We start from the raw sequence: 18,880 nt of genomic DNA, 5'->3' as shown, positions 1-18,880 counted from the left end.
GAGGGCTCACCAGATCTAGTGTAGATAACATTCACTGACTTAAGGAACATGGGATCCGGTTTGAGGGCTCATGGTGGGTTTTATCTATGTGGGGATTGAGGGCTTATGGAACGTTCAAGGGGTCTGGATCAGAAGCTGGCAAGGGTTGTGACGGGCGGATTTGGATTTGGGGGTTGTCAGGTGTGTGGGTGGTGTGAACTTGTGAACGCAGGGGACCTCTGGAGGGGACCTCTGCAGGGGAGCGCGTGGAGCAGAAGAGAGGGTGAGGATGGACCTCTCAGGTGGGGAGAGGAAGAAAGGGCAGCCGGAACCCAGATGGAGCTCTCAGGGTACAGAAGGAGCCCCATGGGGCAAGCAGCACGTGAGGCGGGCTGTGCACTGCTCTGTACGCCCTCCATGCCTGGGTGTGGCACTCTGTGTGTGCAGTCGGAATCCAGAGTGAATCTGTCTGTATGATGTGGATTTTGAAGTGGAAACTTTTTGTTCCAAATATGCATCAAATTATATAAAGCGAGGTTTTAGAAATTTATGACATTATTATTTTAATTTTGCCATATTTTCCACCATGGTTTGCCATTTTCTTTATACATTTAATTATATGTAGTTGTCTTCACGGTGCTTAGTATTTTAGGAGAATTATTGTTATTTTGCTCAGCTAGCTGTCATAATTAATTTTTTATAATAGCAAATCTGAATTCAATAATAAAAGACCTAATTTGACAAGGAAACTACATTTTATTGATGATTTTTAAAACATAGAGAGGGTGCTTGGGAATTGAAACCAGTTATTCAAATCAGTGCACATTTATGGCTTTTGGGGTAATTGGTCCATGAAATAAGACATTTATGCTACAAATAAACCTTGGGGGAAATCATGTTTTTCATCTTTAAAGTGGTTACCTGATTTGTTAGATACATTTCAATCTAAAATTTTATGACTATGTTTAAAACTATTTTGGAGAGTTAACATTATAAGCTTTATAAAAATGATAGCATAGTGAAGGGTTCTTTGGTGCTGTCTACATGTGCTATTATAAATTAGTTCCCTGAACATCAGCTCAAAGAGAGGAAAATATTAGCTGTGGATGCATTCTCTAAGTTGTTCTATATTTTATACAGTGGACCTTAGTTTAAGGCACAGAATACAGTATCTACTATGTGATAACTATTGTCTTAAACTAATTTATGATTTATGGGTTCCTCCTTATTTTTTAGACAAATTAAATGTGATTATTTGGTCAATTTTCCCACTATTGAGCATTTAGAAACTTTTTGATTGTGAGTTTGAACAGTTTACTAAATATCAGTACTTGTTATTCCTGATGTACAGTTCTGTATTAGTTTCCTGTTGCTGCTATCAATACAAACTTAGTGACTCAAACAGTAGAAATTTATTATTTTATAATTCTGTAGGTTAGAAGTCTGATGTGGATCTCACTGGGCAAAAGTCCAAGTGTGAGCAGGGCTGCTTTCCTTCTGAAGGCTCTAGGGGACGATCTGTTTCTCTTCCTTTTCCAGCTTTAATTTTCCAGGATTAATTTTATGAAATTGATTTAGATGTTTTTACATTAAAATTTCCCTTTAAATAGTGATAATTTATCTTTCAACTAATAAAACTACTCTCTTTTGCCCCACATGGTCTGCTAGTGAATCAGAATTCAATGTTCCTTCATGTATTTTTACATTTACATTTACTGAGAATAACTAGTATTTTGAAAGGTTAGCAGGCTGTAAAGTTTAGATATAGTTTTGAAAGGAATTTATTTGAAACATTTTAGTATCAAGAGAAAAAATAATCTTGAATAATATTTTAAGTATGTCCATTAATTGAAGCCCACTAGCAGATACCTTGAATAGAGGAAAGTCTACATTTTGATTGACAGAATTAATTAAATTAATGAAAGTAGCAATAACAACTAGAGTTATATTATATTTAGTATATTACATTCGATGACTCTAGGATACAAGAAGAAAAAGGTCAAGGGAAGTATGTAGCTAATCACTTTATCAGATGAATATTGCCATCTCATATAGATGGTTGTTAATTTGATGACTTATAATGGGTATTCATGAGAGAGTATTTTAATATTAACCTCCTAATTATATGGAGTCTTTTTTATGGAATCTCAGTGATGAGAATTATTTTCATAGAACTACCTCCCCCACATCTACCACATAGCAAGGAGGAAATCAGTTAATAGTATGAAATCTGCACACAAATATGATCTTTATTATAGGTTTTGCCATCACCTGAATATTCCAGTAAAAACTTTGAGATTTCTTAGTTCTTTATTCTCCTCTAGTGACAGAACTAGTCCCACTCAGGAATTCTTTTTTTTTTTTTTTTTTTTTTTTGAGACAGAGTCTCGCTTTCTTGCCTAGGCTAGAGTGAGTGCTGTGGCATCAGCCTAGCTCACAGCAACCTCAAACTCCTGGGCTCAAGTGATCCTCCTGCCTCAGCCTCCCGAGTAGCTGGGACTACAGGCATGTGCCACCATCCCCAGCTGATTTTTATATTATATATATTAGTTGGCCAATTAATTTCTTTCTATTTTTATGGTAGAGACAGTGTCTCGCTCAGGCTGGTTTTGAACTCCTGACCTTGAGCAATCCGCCCGCCTTGGCCTCCCAGAGTGCTAGGATTACAGGCGTGAGCCACCGCGCCCTGCCCACCCACTCAGGAATTCTGATCAGCATTCAGCCCTGTTTTTAAAGGGACCCTTCATCTACTTGGCAGTTTTCATTCCGATGTTCCACATTCGCCCATCTGTGACTTGACCTTTGAGTTGAGGTATGGACTAGTTCTTTTCTTTTTCTCCCTGCTCTTCTTCCCCCTCTTTTTGTCACTTCTCCTGATTCTTCACTTGTTCTTCCCTTGTAATCTGATACTTCAGACTGTCCTGGTTTTTATGTCTCAGTGCTTTTTGTTTTAACAGTTCTTCCCTCTCTACTTTCCATTTAGGTGTTGCGATTCCCCTGTGTTTCAACCCTAATTCTCTTCTCATTTTGTTTTTTTCTCTGGGACTTCTGTTACCATCTTGATTCTACCTTGATTATTTCTTCCTAGCTGCAGATTCACATCTCAACTCTGTGCTGGAAGTGAACTCCACCTAGCTATCCTTCACCCATCAGTTCACCACTCTGGACCACGTCTGTTTTCTGTGTTACGGGCATCACTTTTAATGCTGCACCATTTACCCATTCTCCTAAGTCAGAAATCAGCATATTCTGTATGATCTCAAGCTTAATTACTAGATGAGAAGGGAAAATTAACCAATGATGTGGAAGAAGATTTTTTTTAAAAGTAAAAATGAGAAAAAGCAATACATATATCTCTATAGAAATACATTTGAAAACTGGGAGGAACACAGTGATTTTCTAGCAAACTAAAGATTATCAAAATGCACCCAAGAAAAAGTTGAACATGTCAGTAGACCAGTAGAAGACACTGGTAGGTGTGGTCCAGCGTGGGTCACAACTGAACTGTTCTTTTTAAATTTATTTTTAGTAAGGTATTTGGTAGTGATGTTCTTTATCTTTAGAAGAGCAGACCATCCCAGCAATAATCAAACTCTTCCAAGCCATAGGAAAAGGTGAAAGTTTCTTTGTGAAGCCAGCAAATGAAAATTGATGAAGAAAGTATAAAAACCAAAACTACACTATAGATACATACTGCATATTAATAGAAATATGAAATTCTAGATATGTGTTGGCAAATGTAATCCAGCAAATATTAGAAGAATGATATCCTATTACTAAGTAGGGTATAATGTTCATTCATATGAAATTCAGTGATAAAACAGGGTTCAATATTATAAAATCTACCAACATAATTTATACATCAAAAACATTAAAAAGAGCTAGCCATGCAATGGTCTCTGGACACTGAAAAGGCTTTTGATAAAATTTAATTGCCATTCTTAGCAAAAAATCATATGTAAAATATGATTAAATATAACTATTATTCACCAAAATGTAATAGAAAATATACTAAATAGCAAAACATTAAAATATTTTCAATTCAAATTAAGAAATAGGGAGACCCACTATCATCATTAATCTTTAGTGTTGTCTTGAAGTTTTTAGTGAATGAAATGAACAACAAAATCAATTCTAAAATAAAATGTCAACTGGTTGTAATTTAACTTGGACAAAATGATTATATACTTACATCCTGAGTATTCTGGTATTATAATAATAGACCAACAGAATAGAGAAATCAGAAGGAGATATGTGATAATGTAGTATATGAGAAAGATAGTAAATCAATTCAGGAGGACAAGGCATATATTACTTATTTAATAGGTTATATTTGCCCACTGGCCTTTATATAAAAATGAATTTGAAAGATACAAGAGACTTAAATGTTTAAAAGAAAAAATAATGTTATAAGAGTATTTTAGGAGACTAAGTAAACACTCTAGGGATAAGGAATAACTCAATCAAGTATGGAAACCTGTACTCTATAAATGGAATTATAGACATATAAAAATCAGTTTTTATTTAATCTGAAAATTTTGTTGTTTCCCTCTTACAGGATGTTTTCATTGGATGTGTAGTTTTTATTTGACAGTTTTATGGCTTTCAGTGGTTTAAAAATGAAATTTCATAGTTCTCTTGCCTTCCTTATTTCTGATGAGAACTCACCACATCTAAAAGTGACAAAGCCCTTCTTTTTAATATTTTCTAACTCCTTCCTCTGCTTTATTGTTTTCCTTAATACTTATTGCCGTCTGACATACTATGTATTTTACCTATTTATCTTGTTTATTATTGTCTTCACCCACTAGAGTCTGTGGTAAATAAAGGCAGGGCTTTTTTGTTGGTTTGTTTTGTGCTATATTATTAAATATTAGCTCTTAGCATATAGTAAATGTTTAATTAATATTTGTCGAATGAAAAATGAGAGTTGGATGAATAGTATCCAGCTATTGGATACACAACAGCATTGATTCCTCTGTCCACTGTCCCTTAGCTCTTATCTTTGCAATTGGATTTTCTGTCTTGTGTGATAGTTATCTGGTTCCACATGCTCAAAGCTCCTTAAGGGTAAGAACTGTTTTTCTTTGCATTATTAGCACCTAACACAGGGTCTGTCTCATAAAAGGTACTTAATGAATGGTCGTTGAACCAACAAACACCTGGCTCAGAATGGTCTTCTCTTTGTCATGTCACACATGACTAAAACATTGATGACTCCTCCATTATTGCAGTCTCATGGCTCTTTAAGTTTGTCCCATGTGAAGGTACCATTTCCAGCACATGTGTCCACTTGCATACCGTGAGCCTGGTCCTCATCACAGACTGTTCTTCCAGCCTTTCTCCTGGTCACCTCCAGCCCTGCTTGTACCAGCACACATTTCTTGTTTCTCAGTGACAGATCCTGGGGCTAAAGTCCCTACTCATGCTTGGTCACCTCTCTTTCTCCAGCTCCAGATCCCAGCTTTCTTCTGCATCTTCAGTCAGCCTTCGTACTCAGCCTCAGGTAAAGGCCACTTCTGTCTTTCTAGTTAACTAACTTCTGTGGTCTGTGTTCAGCTCTTATGTTGTTTTACTGTTTTATCAAATTTGATAGTGAGATTTCTCTACTTCTGGAAAGTATTCTCTCCTGCATTCCCCGCCTTTCTCTCTGCCCTCTAACTGACTGTTTGTCTTCCACCCACATCTTTTTTTTTTTATTTCGGCATATTATGGGGGTACAGATTTTAAGGTTTCAATAAATACCCCCCCCACAAGTCTGAGTCTCCAGCATGACCATCCCCCAGATGGTGCACATCTCACTCATTATGTATGTATATACCCGCCCCCCTCCCCCCTCCCACCTGCCCAATACCCTATTACTGTAGTACCTATGTGTCCACTTAGGTGCTGCTCAGTTAATACCAGTTTGCTGGTGAGTATATGTGGTGCTTGTTTTTCCATTCTTGGGAAACTTCACTTAGTAGTATGGGTTCCAGCTCTAACCAGGAAAATATAAGATGTGCTAAATCACCATTGTTTCTTAGAACTGAATAGTACTCCATGGTATACATATACCACATTTTATTAATCCATTCTTAGATTGATGGGCACTTGGGCTGTTTCCACAGCCTTGCAATTATGAATTGTGCTGCTATAAACATTCGAGTGCAGGTGTCTTTACTTTGTAGAGTGTCATTGGATCTTTTGGATAGATGCCCAGTAATGGGATTGCTGGATCAAATGGTAGATTCACTTGTATCGCTTTAAGGTATCTCCATATTGCTTTCCACAGAGGTTGAACTAGTTTGCAGTCCCACCAGCAGTGTAGGAGTGTTCCTCTCTCTCCGCATCCACACCAGCATTTGTTATTTGGAGACTTTTTGATAAAGGCCATTCTCACTGGGGTTAAGTGATATCTCATTGTGGTTTTGATTTGCATTTCCCTGATGATTAGAGATGTTGAGCATTTTTCCATATGTTTGTTGGCCATTCTTCTGTCTTCTTTAGAAAAATTTCTGTTCAAGTCCTTTGCCCACTTTTTAATAGGGTTATTTGATTTTTTTCGTGCTGATTTTCGTGAGTTCTACGTATATTCTAGTTATCAGCCCCTTATCGGATGCGTAGGATGCAAAAATTTTCTCCCATTCTGTAGGTTGTCTGTTTACTTTCATGACTGTTTCTTTGGCTGTGCAGAAGCTTTGTAGTTTGATCATGTCCCATTTATTTATTTTTGTTGCTGCTGTGATTGCCTTTGGGGACTTCTTCATAAACTCTTTGCCTAGACCGATGTCTAGGAGAGTGTTTCCAACATTTTCCTCTACAATTCTAATAGTTTCATACCTTGGGTTTAAGTCTGTTATCCACCGTGAGTTGATTTTTGTGAGAGGTGAAAGGTGTGGGTCCTGCTTTAGCCTTCTACAAGTGGCTATCCAGTTTTCCCAGTACCATTTATTGAAAAGGGATTCTTTTCCCCAGCATATGTTTTTGTCTGCTTTGTCAAAGATTAGATGGCTATATGAGGATGGTTTTATATCACGATTCTCACATCTGTTCCACTGGTCAATATTCCTATTTTTGTGCCAATACCATATTGATTTAATTACTACAGCTTTGTAGTATAGTTTAATATCTGGCATATTAATGCCTCCCATTTTGTTTTTGTTGCCTAGAATTTCTTTTGATATTCGGGGTCTTCTTTGGTTCCATAGGAAGCGTAAAATTACTTTTTCTATATCTGTGAAGAATGCTGATGGGATTTTAATAGGTATTGCATTGAATCTGTAGATCAGTTTGTGTAGTATAGACATTTTAATGATGTTGAGTCTGCCGATCCACGAGCATGGAATGGATTTCCATCTGTTTATATCCTCTGCTGTTTCCTTCCTCAGTGTTTCATAGTTCTCCCTGTAGGGGTCTTTTACCTCCTTGGTTAAGTGTATTCCTAGGTACTTTAATTTCTTTGTTGCTATTGTGAAGGGAATTGAGTCTTTAATTTGGTTCTCAATTTGGTTGTTGTTGGCGTATCTTAAATGCTACAGTTCTCCAGGCTTCTCTTCTTTGCCTCCCTACCTTATACTCTGTATGTACTTCCTGAAAATCTCCTCTGTTTTAATGCCCTGTACAATGATGGCCACTAAATCCAAGTCTCCAGTCCTGAACTTTCTCCTGAAAGATCTGTGTTTTTAATGCTTCTTAGAGAGTTAATCCTATATATCTTTTAGATCTCAAGCATTCAGCATCTCTGAAAATGTATTAAACATGCTCAGCTAGTTTTGGTAGCATAATCATAACTCAGTCTCCTAAGGTAGACATGTCAAGGTCTTCTCTTTCCCATCTCATTGACTGTGCAGTTCTGTCAGGTCTCATTTACATAGCTCTCTGAATTCTGTCTGCACCCCTCAATCCCCACAGCAGGTATCTCAAATCCAGACCTCATCATCTCGTGCCTGCATGGTGCCATGGTCTCCTTCCTGATATTTCTAAGTCTTCTTTTCTTATTCTATACTATTGTCTCTAAAACTACCACCAGCGGTATCTTTTAAAAAAATCAAAACAACCATAAAAACAGCAATAGGCAGGGCAGAGGAGAAACAAGTCCAAAACTTATCATGGGATTTCTTTGCCTGAAACACATTCAATGACTCTACAGTAAGCTAATGGCTCTACAATAAGCTAAAGACTGAAATTCTTAGCATAGCGTTTTAATCAGACTCTGTTTGCAAGGAAGAGAGATTACTCAAGCTTGCTCAAGTAATGGGCTGTACTGTAAAAATACCTGTCGGGGGAGGATGGAGATTCAAGAACAGACACTGAGGTCAAGAGAGTTCCGATGGTGTCCTGTCTGTAGGGCCCCATCTGCAGCAGGAGTCTGGCCCCTGCACCCCAGGGCAGTGGTTCTCAAACGTTTTATTGTGTCAGAATCACATGGACAACTTGTGAAAACAGATTGCTGGGAGCCACCTCCAGAGTTTCTGATTCTGATTACAATTTTCACTGATGCTCCCACGTTTGCATTTCTTACAGCTTTACAGGTAATACCGGTGCAGCTGGTTGAGTATCTCATTTTGAGAACCTTATCCTTTAAAAGGGTATGTCACTTGGGAAACCTTCTTTGAGGATCTCGGTCAGATTAGTTCTTTCTCTGTAGGTTTCTTCATGTTATATGAGAGTAATGGTTCTAGAACTTCAGCATGCTTGAGGGTCTCTTGGAGGGATTGTTAAAATAGATTGCTGGTCCCTCTCAGAGTTTCTGATTCATTAAGTCTGAGGTGTGGCCCCAGAATTTGCATTTCTAACAAGTTCCCAGGGGATGTCCACATTTTGGAAACCACTGTATTCCAATAACTTGCTTCTACACCATTTTCCCTGCTGACCTCTGATTTCCCTGTTGGTCCCTTGCATTGTTCTGTCACCTCGTCACAACACTCTGAACACAGTGCCCTGTCACACATGTTGTGGAATAAGCTGCTGAGTCGCCTGGTCTTGAATTCTGAACCCCCTTCCCTTCTTGACCACACCTTCCTGGCCCTCTGTTCTTCCCTCTCCTTCAATTCTGTGGCATCTTTTTCTTGTAAAAAAAAATTGTCTTTTGTATTTTAGCTTTTCCATTCTTTCTTGTTCTTTGTCAGTTGTCTTCAGACTTCATTTGCCTCTTGGGCCAATTGGAGCCCCTCAAGTATTTTTTCTCATGTTCTCATGGCTTAGAGCCTCACATCCTCTTGGCCATCTCATCAGCCCCAGCTGTCTGCAGATGGAGCCATCTGCTCCCACTTCCAGACTGCCAGCAGCTGCTGGAGGAAGTCCCGCGGTGCCAGCTGCCTCTTCTGCAGAACCACCGTCCAGGGGAGTGGGCTGTCAGGACAGCTCTGTGCTCCTTATGACCACTCCTAGCTGAACTTCGGTAACTCTTCCTTTCTCAGGCTCCCGAAGGTACCATTATAATCTTTCGTCTTAGCAGACATGCTCCCACCTATGTCACCAAGGAGATGAAGGATATTAGGTGGGATGCCCTTCTTTCTTCTTCCCTAGCAGTCTAACGCTCCTCTATTTTTAAATTTCATTCACTCAGAGCCCTTCCCCTACCTGTGTTTGTAAAACATTCTGCTTGTTCTGCCTCTCTCCCCCATCGATTTCCCCTGTCTTCTGAGCGCCTCATTTCTCTCTCTTGCTTCATTTTCCTTAGCTGAAGAACCGAAATGCCCTATATCCCTATATTCTTAACAACAACAATCTAGAAAGACTTCCTTTCTCTCGCTCTGTTCTTCCCCCTCAAAGCTCATGTCACCTGCCTCCCTGCATGGGCAGCCCTCTCCAGCGCGGTCCGCACTTGCTGCTTTCCTGACACTTCATTCCATGGCTCCATCTCTGCCGTCTGACTTCCCAGCTCATCCCTCCACTGAAATCTGCCACTGCAGCTCCAGTGCCCGCTGGCCACCAAATTCAGCAGCTGCTTTTCCCATGGGAGTTTTCCTGACCTCACCACCTGGAGCATTGGGTGGTGCTGATCTCCTGGCCCTGGTCTCTGTCCTCTGGGAGCCTTCTCCCTGCCCTGCTCCCCACTTTCCTCCAGCAAGATCACCTGCCTTCTGGCCTGGGCTCTTTTTTCTCACTATTATCTCCGATGTTTCTGCTTTCTAAAAAATTTTGGATTGCCTTTTTCAGATAAATATTTATTATAGATTTTATATGTATTTATTATATATTATTTCAGCTACCCCAAATTCAATACCTCTGAAAATAGTGCCTATTTTCCTGAGCATCCTGTGTTGGCTCCTCCATTTGCCAATCTCCTGGCACCAGGGACTGCTCCTCAGGGTACTCCCTGCCTTCCCCTCTGCCGCCCCACCCTAGCCATGGGAGGCAGTTGTTGTCCACAGCCTGGCGACTGGATTTTTGTCTTTTCTCTCAATTTCCTTCCCACCTTTCTTTCTTTTTTCTCATTATAAATTGAAAATTTATTATTGTATAAATTTGTGGGGTACAAAGTAATGTTATAATTTATGAATGCGGTGTGGATTAATTGTTAAATAAAGCTGGTTAGCATATCCATCACTTTAAATACTTAACATTTTTTTGTGGAGAGAACATTTAAAATTTGCTCTCTTAGCAGTTTCTAAATACATGATACTCTATTAACCATATTCACCATGCCATGCAGTAGAACTAAAAAAAAAAGCCTCCCGTCTGAGATGTTATACCCTTTGACCATCATCTCCCGTCCCCCTTATCCCCCGGCCTCTGTAACCGCAGAGAACTTCATGCCAAGTACAGTAAGTCAGGCACAGAAGGGCAAACACCGCATGCCCCCACCTTGCTTTAGGGCCTCCCGGGCTGCTTTTTGCCTGGACTGTCGTGTTATCATTCCCAGACTGGCATCTGTTCCATCCTTACCTAGTGCTGGTTCATAAAGTAAATTCTGATGAATTCCTTGACCACTCAGAAGTCTAATGTTTCTCTAAACCTCAAGAATAAAGCCCAAACTCCTTCAGCTGACTTTTAAGAACTTTCATGATCTTAATTTTGCCTCCTCTCAACCCAGCAGTCCAGCCTTCTGTCGTGGGGATCCTCACGGGGTTTGTACTTAGCGCTCACCCGAGGCTGCGGTATTTGCAGAAGCTCTTTCCAGCCACTCTTGCTTTGCTCAGGCCGCACGCTGCTTCCCCCAGGATTGCCTGCTGAATTCTACTTGTCTCAAAGAGCAATAGCCTCTGGGAAGCTTTTTCTGTTCAGAATTAATCCTTCTTCATTTTGTTCCGAGACACATTGTTTGGGTTTCTTAACTAGTGCATATTAGCACTTGTGTCTATTTGTTTATTTATCAAAACACTGAGTCCCACCATATGTCAGGCTGTGGGCTATAGTTTTCTGTCTACACACGTGTTCCCCCCCAGAGTAAATGGCACGTCAGGATGAGATGTGGAGGAGAGTCAAGTTCTCTGGGCCTCTCACAGCACTCAGTACCTGCTTTGCCGGGGGAGATGAGCAGTACATGAGTTTTAAATTTAGCTGTACTGAAATGAAAAGCAACCTGACCGTGAAAATGAAAAATGTCGTGGGTAGAGCATGGAAAAGTCCTTGCTATGGTGACACGAAAGAGTTGTTAAAATGTGAGTTTGGAAAGTGCGGTGCTACCCAGGGAGCTGTTGTTTCATGGGGGGTATTAGCACGCATAAGTTGTTAACAGTAGGAAAATTGTGTTATCACCAGTTGGTACCACAGAAGAAGACATCATTTATAATAGTGTGTTATTAAATTGGTTGGTTGCTGCTGACAATTGCTTCTCACATATTCTAAGATGTTTCCTGTTGAAGCTGGAGCTATGTGCAGCATAACTTTTGAAGTGAAGTTGAAATGACGGTGTGAAAGGTGTGTTTATGGCTAATGGAAGTGGAAAAGGACTGCTCTGAGATGTGTCTTAAGATTAACATGGTTCTATCCTTAGGAATGATCATTCATTCATTCTTAACCCCCCTGGCATTTTTAATTTTAGTTCAGAAAATGACTAATAAATATTCCACAGTTTACTAGAACTGGATATTCTTGTTGCCAAAGTGCGAAGTTCTTCTCTCACTGAGTTTTCAATCTATGCTCCCTGAGATGGGGCCGGTGGGAGGCTGAGTGGTTAGTGGATGGAGCTACGAGAATAGCTCTTCTTAAAGGATTTCTAATACAGGATCTCATAATAGGATATCTTGTAAGTAAAACTGAGGTCATCCTAGAAAGAAATTTAAGGTTTGAAAAAAATTACAGGGCTAAATAATATTTGGGGCTTCTTTCCATTTTTAAGTAGCACGTAGTGCCTTTTATGTTATGGATTTTTATAAGAAGAGTTGAGAATAATAATGTTAGTGCACACATGTGGAATTGCAATACAAATAATTGAAATACAAAATAAAAGTTTTATTAATTTAAATAAACTCAATTATTCAGAACTCCAGATGTGAAATGATAAAGTAGGACACAATTGTGGTTTATATAATCTAAAAAATCCCTCAAGGTTAAGGTGTATTTGGTCTGGGATGTACACACTCATCGTGTGATCCTATTACAAGTGTGATATTGCTGCCCAAGCCTAGCAGGCATCGTGAGCACTTGGTAAAAGGAATATGTCTGAGAACTAAAACTGCATTTCTCAGTGTTCTACATTCTGTAGGACCATGGCCTGGCTCAGGGAATGTACCATTTGTTCATAAAGTAAGACCATGTGAACATGCCATTAAGAAAATCAGTCACTTTACCAGCCTTTGATCCATCCAACTATTGAACTGCCTTTCCTTGGCTTGTGTTCTGCTTAGCTTCTTAATTTTGCTACACCATTAGATTTATTTTTCTTAGCAATTAACCTTCGTGCCCCACTGCCCAGTACAGAGTTGAATTCTCTGTCTGAATACTGCCCTCCTTTGACCATTATTTATGTAGGTGACTTCCACTGTGGATGGTCTGGTGGCAGCTGTGGTGGGGCCGGTGTGGTTCTTCTCACCCACCCGCTTTGTTGATGGTTCCTGTGAGCCTGTACCTGGGCTTGCAGGCAAGAAGGTAATTCTAATCAGTGGAGACACTGGATCGCGGCCACTGGTGGGCATGCTGCAGAAGTGTGATGTGTGCCCAGCCACTTCAACTCCATGTGGTCGTTAACAGCATGATGAGAAGCTAAGCACTTAGAGCAATTTATTATAATTTCATAATATTGCTTTGCTCAGTGAGCTAGGCTTCTGCCATGTTGTTTCTTAACATTTTACTTAGACTGTCTTACCTTTTTTTCTATGTTCTTCACTTTGAATTTCTTGCCTTTGCTCTTGACAATCTGATGAGTAAGCTAACAAACTTAAAGGTGTGTGTAGAAGAACAAAGCAAAATTTAATGGATGGTAAAGTGTAAATGTGTCATCTCAGTAGGCAAAGGCTGTCACTTTTTATGAAAGAAGCTGCTGTGGTTTTTGCTGATCTGCAAATTTGGCTGAGGCCAAGTAAACCAAACACTTGAGACTTGCAGATGAAGCTAAGGAAGTCATTTTTGCTTTTCAAAGAAAGGAAACATACACACACACCACCTAATACTGCCAGAGGAATAAAGAGATGGCCTTGCTTATTCCATTACAAGAGAAGGTGTCGCATGAGTAGAAATCCATCCATCCTTTTGTAGGGAATGGCTCCACTATGGTGCCCTGGCATCCTTGCACATATCCAAATAGGCCAGGTAGGCAAGGCTTGACTGCAGGTCATGTGTGTCTTGACAGATGCCCTGTGATCCTTATTTTCATTTTCCCTCTGGGGAGGCCATCCTGAGACCCAGGTCTCATTGTCTCTGGGTTCTGATGAGACTGGAGGCCTTTTGCCTCAACCCACCTTGGGGTGCAGCTACACACTGTGAAATTATATTGCCACAGCATGAAATGGGCTCCTCAGCAGAGCATCTGAACATCTGTGTTGCAGTGTGTGGCCCCTGTTGTTTCAGTGTCAGTCTGTGCAAGGGACACAGGGAACTGGCCCCTTTAGTTGTCTAAGCAAGTAATAAACTGTCTAAGTATGAAAAAGGGCTTGGTTACCAGCCAAATCTGTCAGCCGTTGGCTTGTATTGCTTGACAGATCTCATCATCTCAACACACAATCTTGATTTTTTTATTTTCTTATGATTTTTATTCATATGTATTAATAAACTGTGCTCTGAGTTTAATTAATATTTACAAAGTAGTATGTGTTCATAACCACAATTTATTTGACTTCTGTTGTTGGATATGTAGATTTTTTTTCTAACTACATTGTTGTGAAAACTGCATTTATTCCTTTTGCATTTTTCAGAAGAAAATATTAAAGTTGTGATGAATAGATCAATGAATATTTACATCTTATTTTTTGGATATAAATATGTATTGTCAACATGACTTTCAAAAGTTTTAATCAAATTTACAAAGCTACTGTGAATGAGTGAGCTTATTAATTTCCCTGCAAACTTAATTTTACAGTGTTGATAAACTTAGAAGTTACTAATTTAATAGGCATTTCTGGTCCATTTTTATTGTGTGTGCTAAAGTGAGGCTGTATTGTATAATGGGAATGGCTGGGCTAGGAATTGTGTTTAAATCCAGGCTTTTCCAGCTATGTGAGCTGTGTAACCTTGTAATATTCATTTTTTAGAGCTATAAATGGAGATTATTAATTTTATATTCAGTGCTGTAAAGAATAAACGCAAATGTACAAATTCACACATATATGTTCACACACATACCAACCACCTAATTCAGTATCTGGTATATAACAGACGTATCTTAAGTGACAGATAATATACAATCAAATATATTTTGTATATCATATAATGTTTAGCAGCAGAGTAATAATTAGAGTATTTTGAGTATCGTGAAAAGAAATGGAATTTAGGATCACAAAGTTGTATGTATATATGATATTCTATAAAATAAATACCATGTCTGTAGTATGTCTGAGAAAACTACATAAAAAGTAAAGTAATTTCAGTGTCTGAAGCAGTACTGTCTCATAATTAGTTCCTTCTTTCTAGCAAACCAAGAAATGAGTTGGTCATAATAGAAATATTTGAATTCATTTCTAAGGCCAAAAGTGCTATTCTGCCTGCGTACCTTTCCTTTGATTCATTTAACAAATATTTATAGCCATGCGTGATTATCACTCCAGAGATACAATGATGAACTAGCCAAGAAGGACCCTTCTTTCTAGAAGCTTACATTCTAATTCAAAATAAGCAAACTGGTTAATTTCAGCCAAAATAATGAAACAACATGGTGAGAGACAGAGGGGTAGGAGAATCCCTTTAGAACACTGGGGAGAGCTTGTCTACAGGCTCTGAGATAAGTGGATGTGGAATTCCCTCATCTCACTTGCAGGTCCAATGTTGCTGAATGATTCTCTTGCTTCAACAAAAATATTTAATTCATTGAAAGTTTTTATTGTTTGGTATTATGTATTCTTTTCCTGATAAATTTTAAGATTCTTTGCATACATATGTAATGAAAGAAGGTAGTTTTAGGTAATTTACTTTTGGTGACATGATATAATATATGACAATTGGAAATATGATTAAATTGAGAAATTACATGCAATCTTTTTAAGAACACAGCTGTTATAGAAAATGAGATAGGTATCTGTATTTGCTTTAGAGCCAACACTGCTGTAATGTTTTTTGTAAAGCACATAATTGTAATGCAGTAAAATGCTTTTGTGAAAATTGGGAAGTTGAATAATCTTCCCAGAACATCTTTAGGGGTTTTCAGATGGCTTTTTCTGTTTAGCAGAATAAAACATCTCACGTTGAGGTAGAAATGGTACAAACCTTTCAGCATTCTAATGGGCACAATACACTGTAAGCTCCTTGATGGAAATCACACTATGAGGTCTCAATATTTTCAAACAAAACAAGAAAATCTATCAATAGCAATTGTTAGTCTTATTTGATGATTAAAATACTTTTTAAAATTCTCATACTTTAGTAAGTATATTTTTTAATAATAACAAGTTAGTGTTGTGACTGATAGTGAATGTTAATGTCCGTGCTTCTTGTATGTCTATCTTTTAGCTGTAAGGTGATGCAATGCTTTTCTTTATTACCCAAGTTTAAATTACTCCCTTTTGTTGTCAAGGATATATATGGATCTCAAAGGAAAAATAATGTTTATTATTTATTCTTCATCTATTAGACAAGAGTTGTATTGTTGACACATTAACAGGAGCTCAGAGAATATTTTTTAAATGATTAAAAGTCTACATGAAGTTATTCCTGCATAACTCGATGGATTTTGTGTTTGTTATTCCATCAGGTTGCTTTATTGTCTCAAGAGGTTTTGACTGTTTGACTGAGAGGGGTAACTTACCACCTGTCATCACCGATGCTGATGCAGTTCTGACCTTTTACCACCTGTGCCTTCTTCTGGATCATTTTGAAGCAAGATAAATGTTAAAATTAATACTCACATAGCATTTTCTGACCAGTATTCTCCAAGGATATGTGTGTATAATAATACTTAGAGAATTTTAAAAATGGGGAAAGTAATAAGGAAAGAATATTTATATAAATCCTACCATCCACATATAGCCACTGTTAATATTTTGCTGTTTGTTTCCAATGGCTTTTCTACATGAGTGTGTTTGTATATGTGGACACACATATATGCATAGTGCCTGGCACATAAAAGGTGCTTTGTAAATATGTGAATAAATGAATATTTTAATATACATAATAATTTATATATATATTTATGTTCTTATTTTATTTTTAATTGGAAACTAATAATTATATTTATGCGTTACATGTGATATTTTGATACATGTTTACATTGTGGAATGTTTAGATCAAAGTGAACGTATCCATTACCTCACATATTATTAATACTTACCATTTTTTGTAGTGAGAACATTTAAAATCTGTTCTTTTAAGAATATACATTATTATTAACTACATTCACCATGCAGTGCAATAGATCTCTAAAATATATTCCTCCAATCTAACTGAACCTTTGTACCCTTTGAACAGCATCTCCCCATCGCTCATTCCTTACTCCCCTACCCCGCGGTGACTACCTCTCTATGCTCTACTTCTGTGAGTTTAGCTTTCTTAGATTCCGCATATGTGAGATCATGCATATTTATCTTTCTGTACCTGGCTTATTTCACTTAGCATAAGAAAGGACACAAAACAGTGTATATTTAGTATATATAAAACATACATATATATAAAAACAGCATGTATAAAACATATATATATGTGATCTAAATATATACTGTTTTGTGTGCAGTAGTTTCTTAGGCTAAAGGTAATTATCAAGATATTCTTTTAAATGTGTAAAAAATAAAAAATATAGTTTTTAACAACCTCAGAATCATATATGTATATTTGTACCATAGTTTATTTAACCTTTCTCCCATATTAATACTACTTTGAATTTTTGCTGTTATTTTGTGATGTGTTATATTTTTACCATCTATTTTTATTAGTGCTTGACTACTTCTTCAGTATGTAATCCTAGGGGAGAATTTACCAGGGAATAGAACATAAAGTTGAAACAACTTTTAATCCTTTGTGCCATATTTTTATTACTTAAAACTGATATTTTTATTGAATTAGAAAGGTATAGGACTTAATTAAATTAAAAAATTTCTGCATATCAAAGTAAATAATCAACAGAGCAAACAGACAACCTGCAAAATGGGAGAAAATATTCGCAAACTATACATCCAATAAGGGACTAATATCCAGAATCTATGAGAAACTCAAACAAATCAGCAAGAAAAAAAGTGGATAAAAGACATGAACAGAAGCTGTTCAAAAAAGATAAACAAATGGCCAACAAACATGAAAAAATCCTCAATGTCACTAATTATTAGGGAAATGCAAATTAAAACTATAATGAGGTATCTATCACCTTACCCCTGTTAAAATGGCTTTATTAAAAAGTCCAAAAATAATAGACGTTGGTGTAGCTGTAGAGAGAAAGGAACTCCTGTACACTGTTGGTAGGACTGCAAATTAGTGTTATACAACCTTTATGGAAGGCAGTATGGAGATTACTCAAAAGAACTAAAAGTAGCCCTATCTCAATCCAGCAATCCCACTACTGGGTGTTTAGCTAAAGAAAAAGAAGTCATTTTATCAAAAAGACATCTGTACTCAAATGTTTATTGCAGCACAATTCACAATTGCAAATATGTGGGATCAACATGAGTGCCCATCAGTTCATGAGTGGATTAACAAAATGTGGCATATATATACCATGGAGTACTATTCAGCCATAAAACATGAATTAATATTTTTTGTAGCAATTTGGATGAAACTGGAGACTGTTATTGTAACTGAAGTATCTCAAGAAGGAAAACCAAACCTATTTCAGTGTTCATAAGATGTCTTCTTGAGGGTGGAATGTAGCCATGAGCCTGTTCCAAAGCAGGAAAAGCTGATTATGGAGTGATTACGTGGTTTTACTAACTGTGCACAGAAAGTAAGAAAGAAGGCTATTATTACTAGTGGGTCTTCTGCTTATCAGTTTAATTATTATGCCTGCTTCTTGAATTTATCTTCAATTAAATTTCATAATTTTTCTGTCACTAGTTGTTTCAAGAAAAGTCATTGTGTGTTCTCTTCCAGTCCCTTCCGCAGTTGCCCAGGAAGCGTGGTCTTGGGAGCGGTACTTGAAAGAGCAGAAGGCTATCGCAGCACCTGTTGAGTTGTTTTCTAAGGTCAGCCATTGAACACCTTATATTTTTGCAAGGAATAAACACTTCAGAGATTTAATTAAAATTAAATTATTTGCCTACACAGCTCACCAACTTATTTGGATTTATAGGCTCTGCTGAAATGGCTCAACCAAGGTAATCAGGGCATTGATGTTCCAGAGTGTGGGCTGGAGCCCAGCACGGCTACCTGCCAGCTCTGTGACCTTATGAAAGTCATTAAACCT

At 37.8% G+C, this 18,880-nt stretch overlaps 1 protein-coding gene across 2 annotated transcripts in view; it reads left to right on the top strand.

The window, feature by feature from the left end:
* L3MBTL4 (L3MBTL histone methyl-lysine binding protein 4) overlaps positions 1–18,880 on the top strand; it is a 436,533-nt gene that overhangs the window by 118,721 nt on the left and 298,932 nt on the right. For both annotated transcript variants that reach the window (XM_075993669.1, XM_075993668.1), the window contains one exon: positions 18,568–18,659. In XM_075993669.1, the coding sequence (XP_075849784.1) occupies positions 18,568–18,659 (92 nt within the window). The remainder of the gene's footprint in view (positions 1–18,567; positions 18,660–18,880) is intronic.

This window comes from Microcebus murinus, chromosome 17 (assembly GCF_040939455.1).
Source record: "Microcebus murinus isolate Inina chromosome 17, M.murinus_Inina_mat1.0, whole genome shotgun sequence".
Lineage (NCBI taxonomy): Eukaryota > Metazoa > Chordata > Mammalia > Primates > Cheirogaleidae > Microcebus > Microcebus murinus.
The sequence above is the reverse complement of the archived record's forward strand: the minus strand, read 5'-3'. Positions and strand labels throughout refer to the sequence as shown.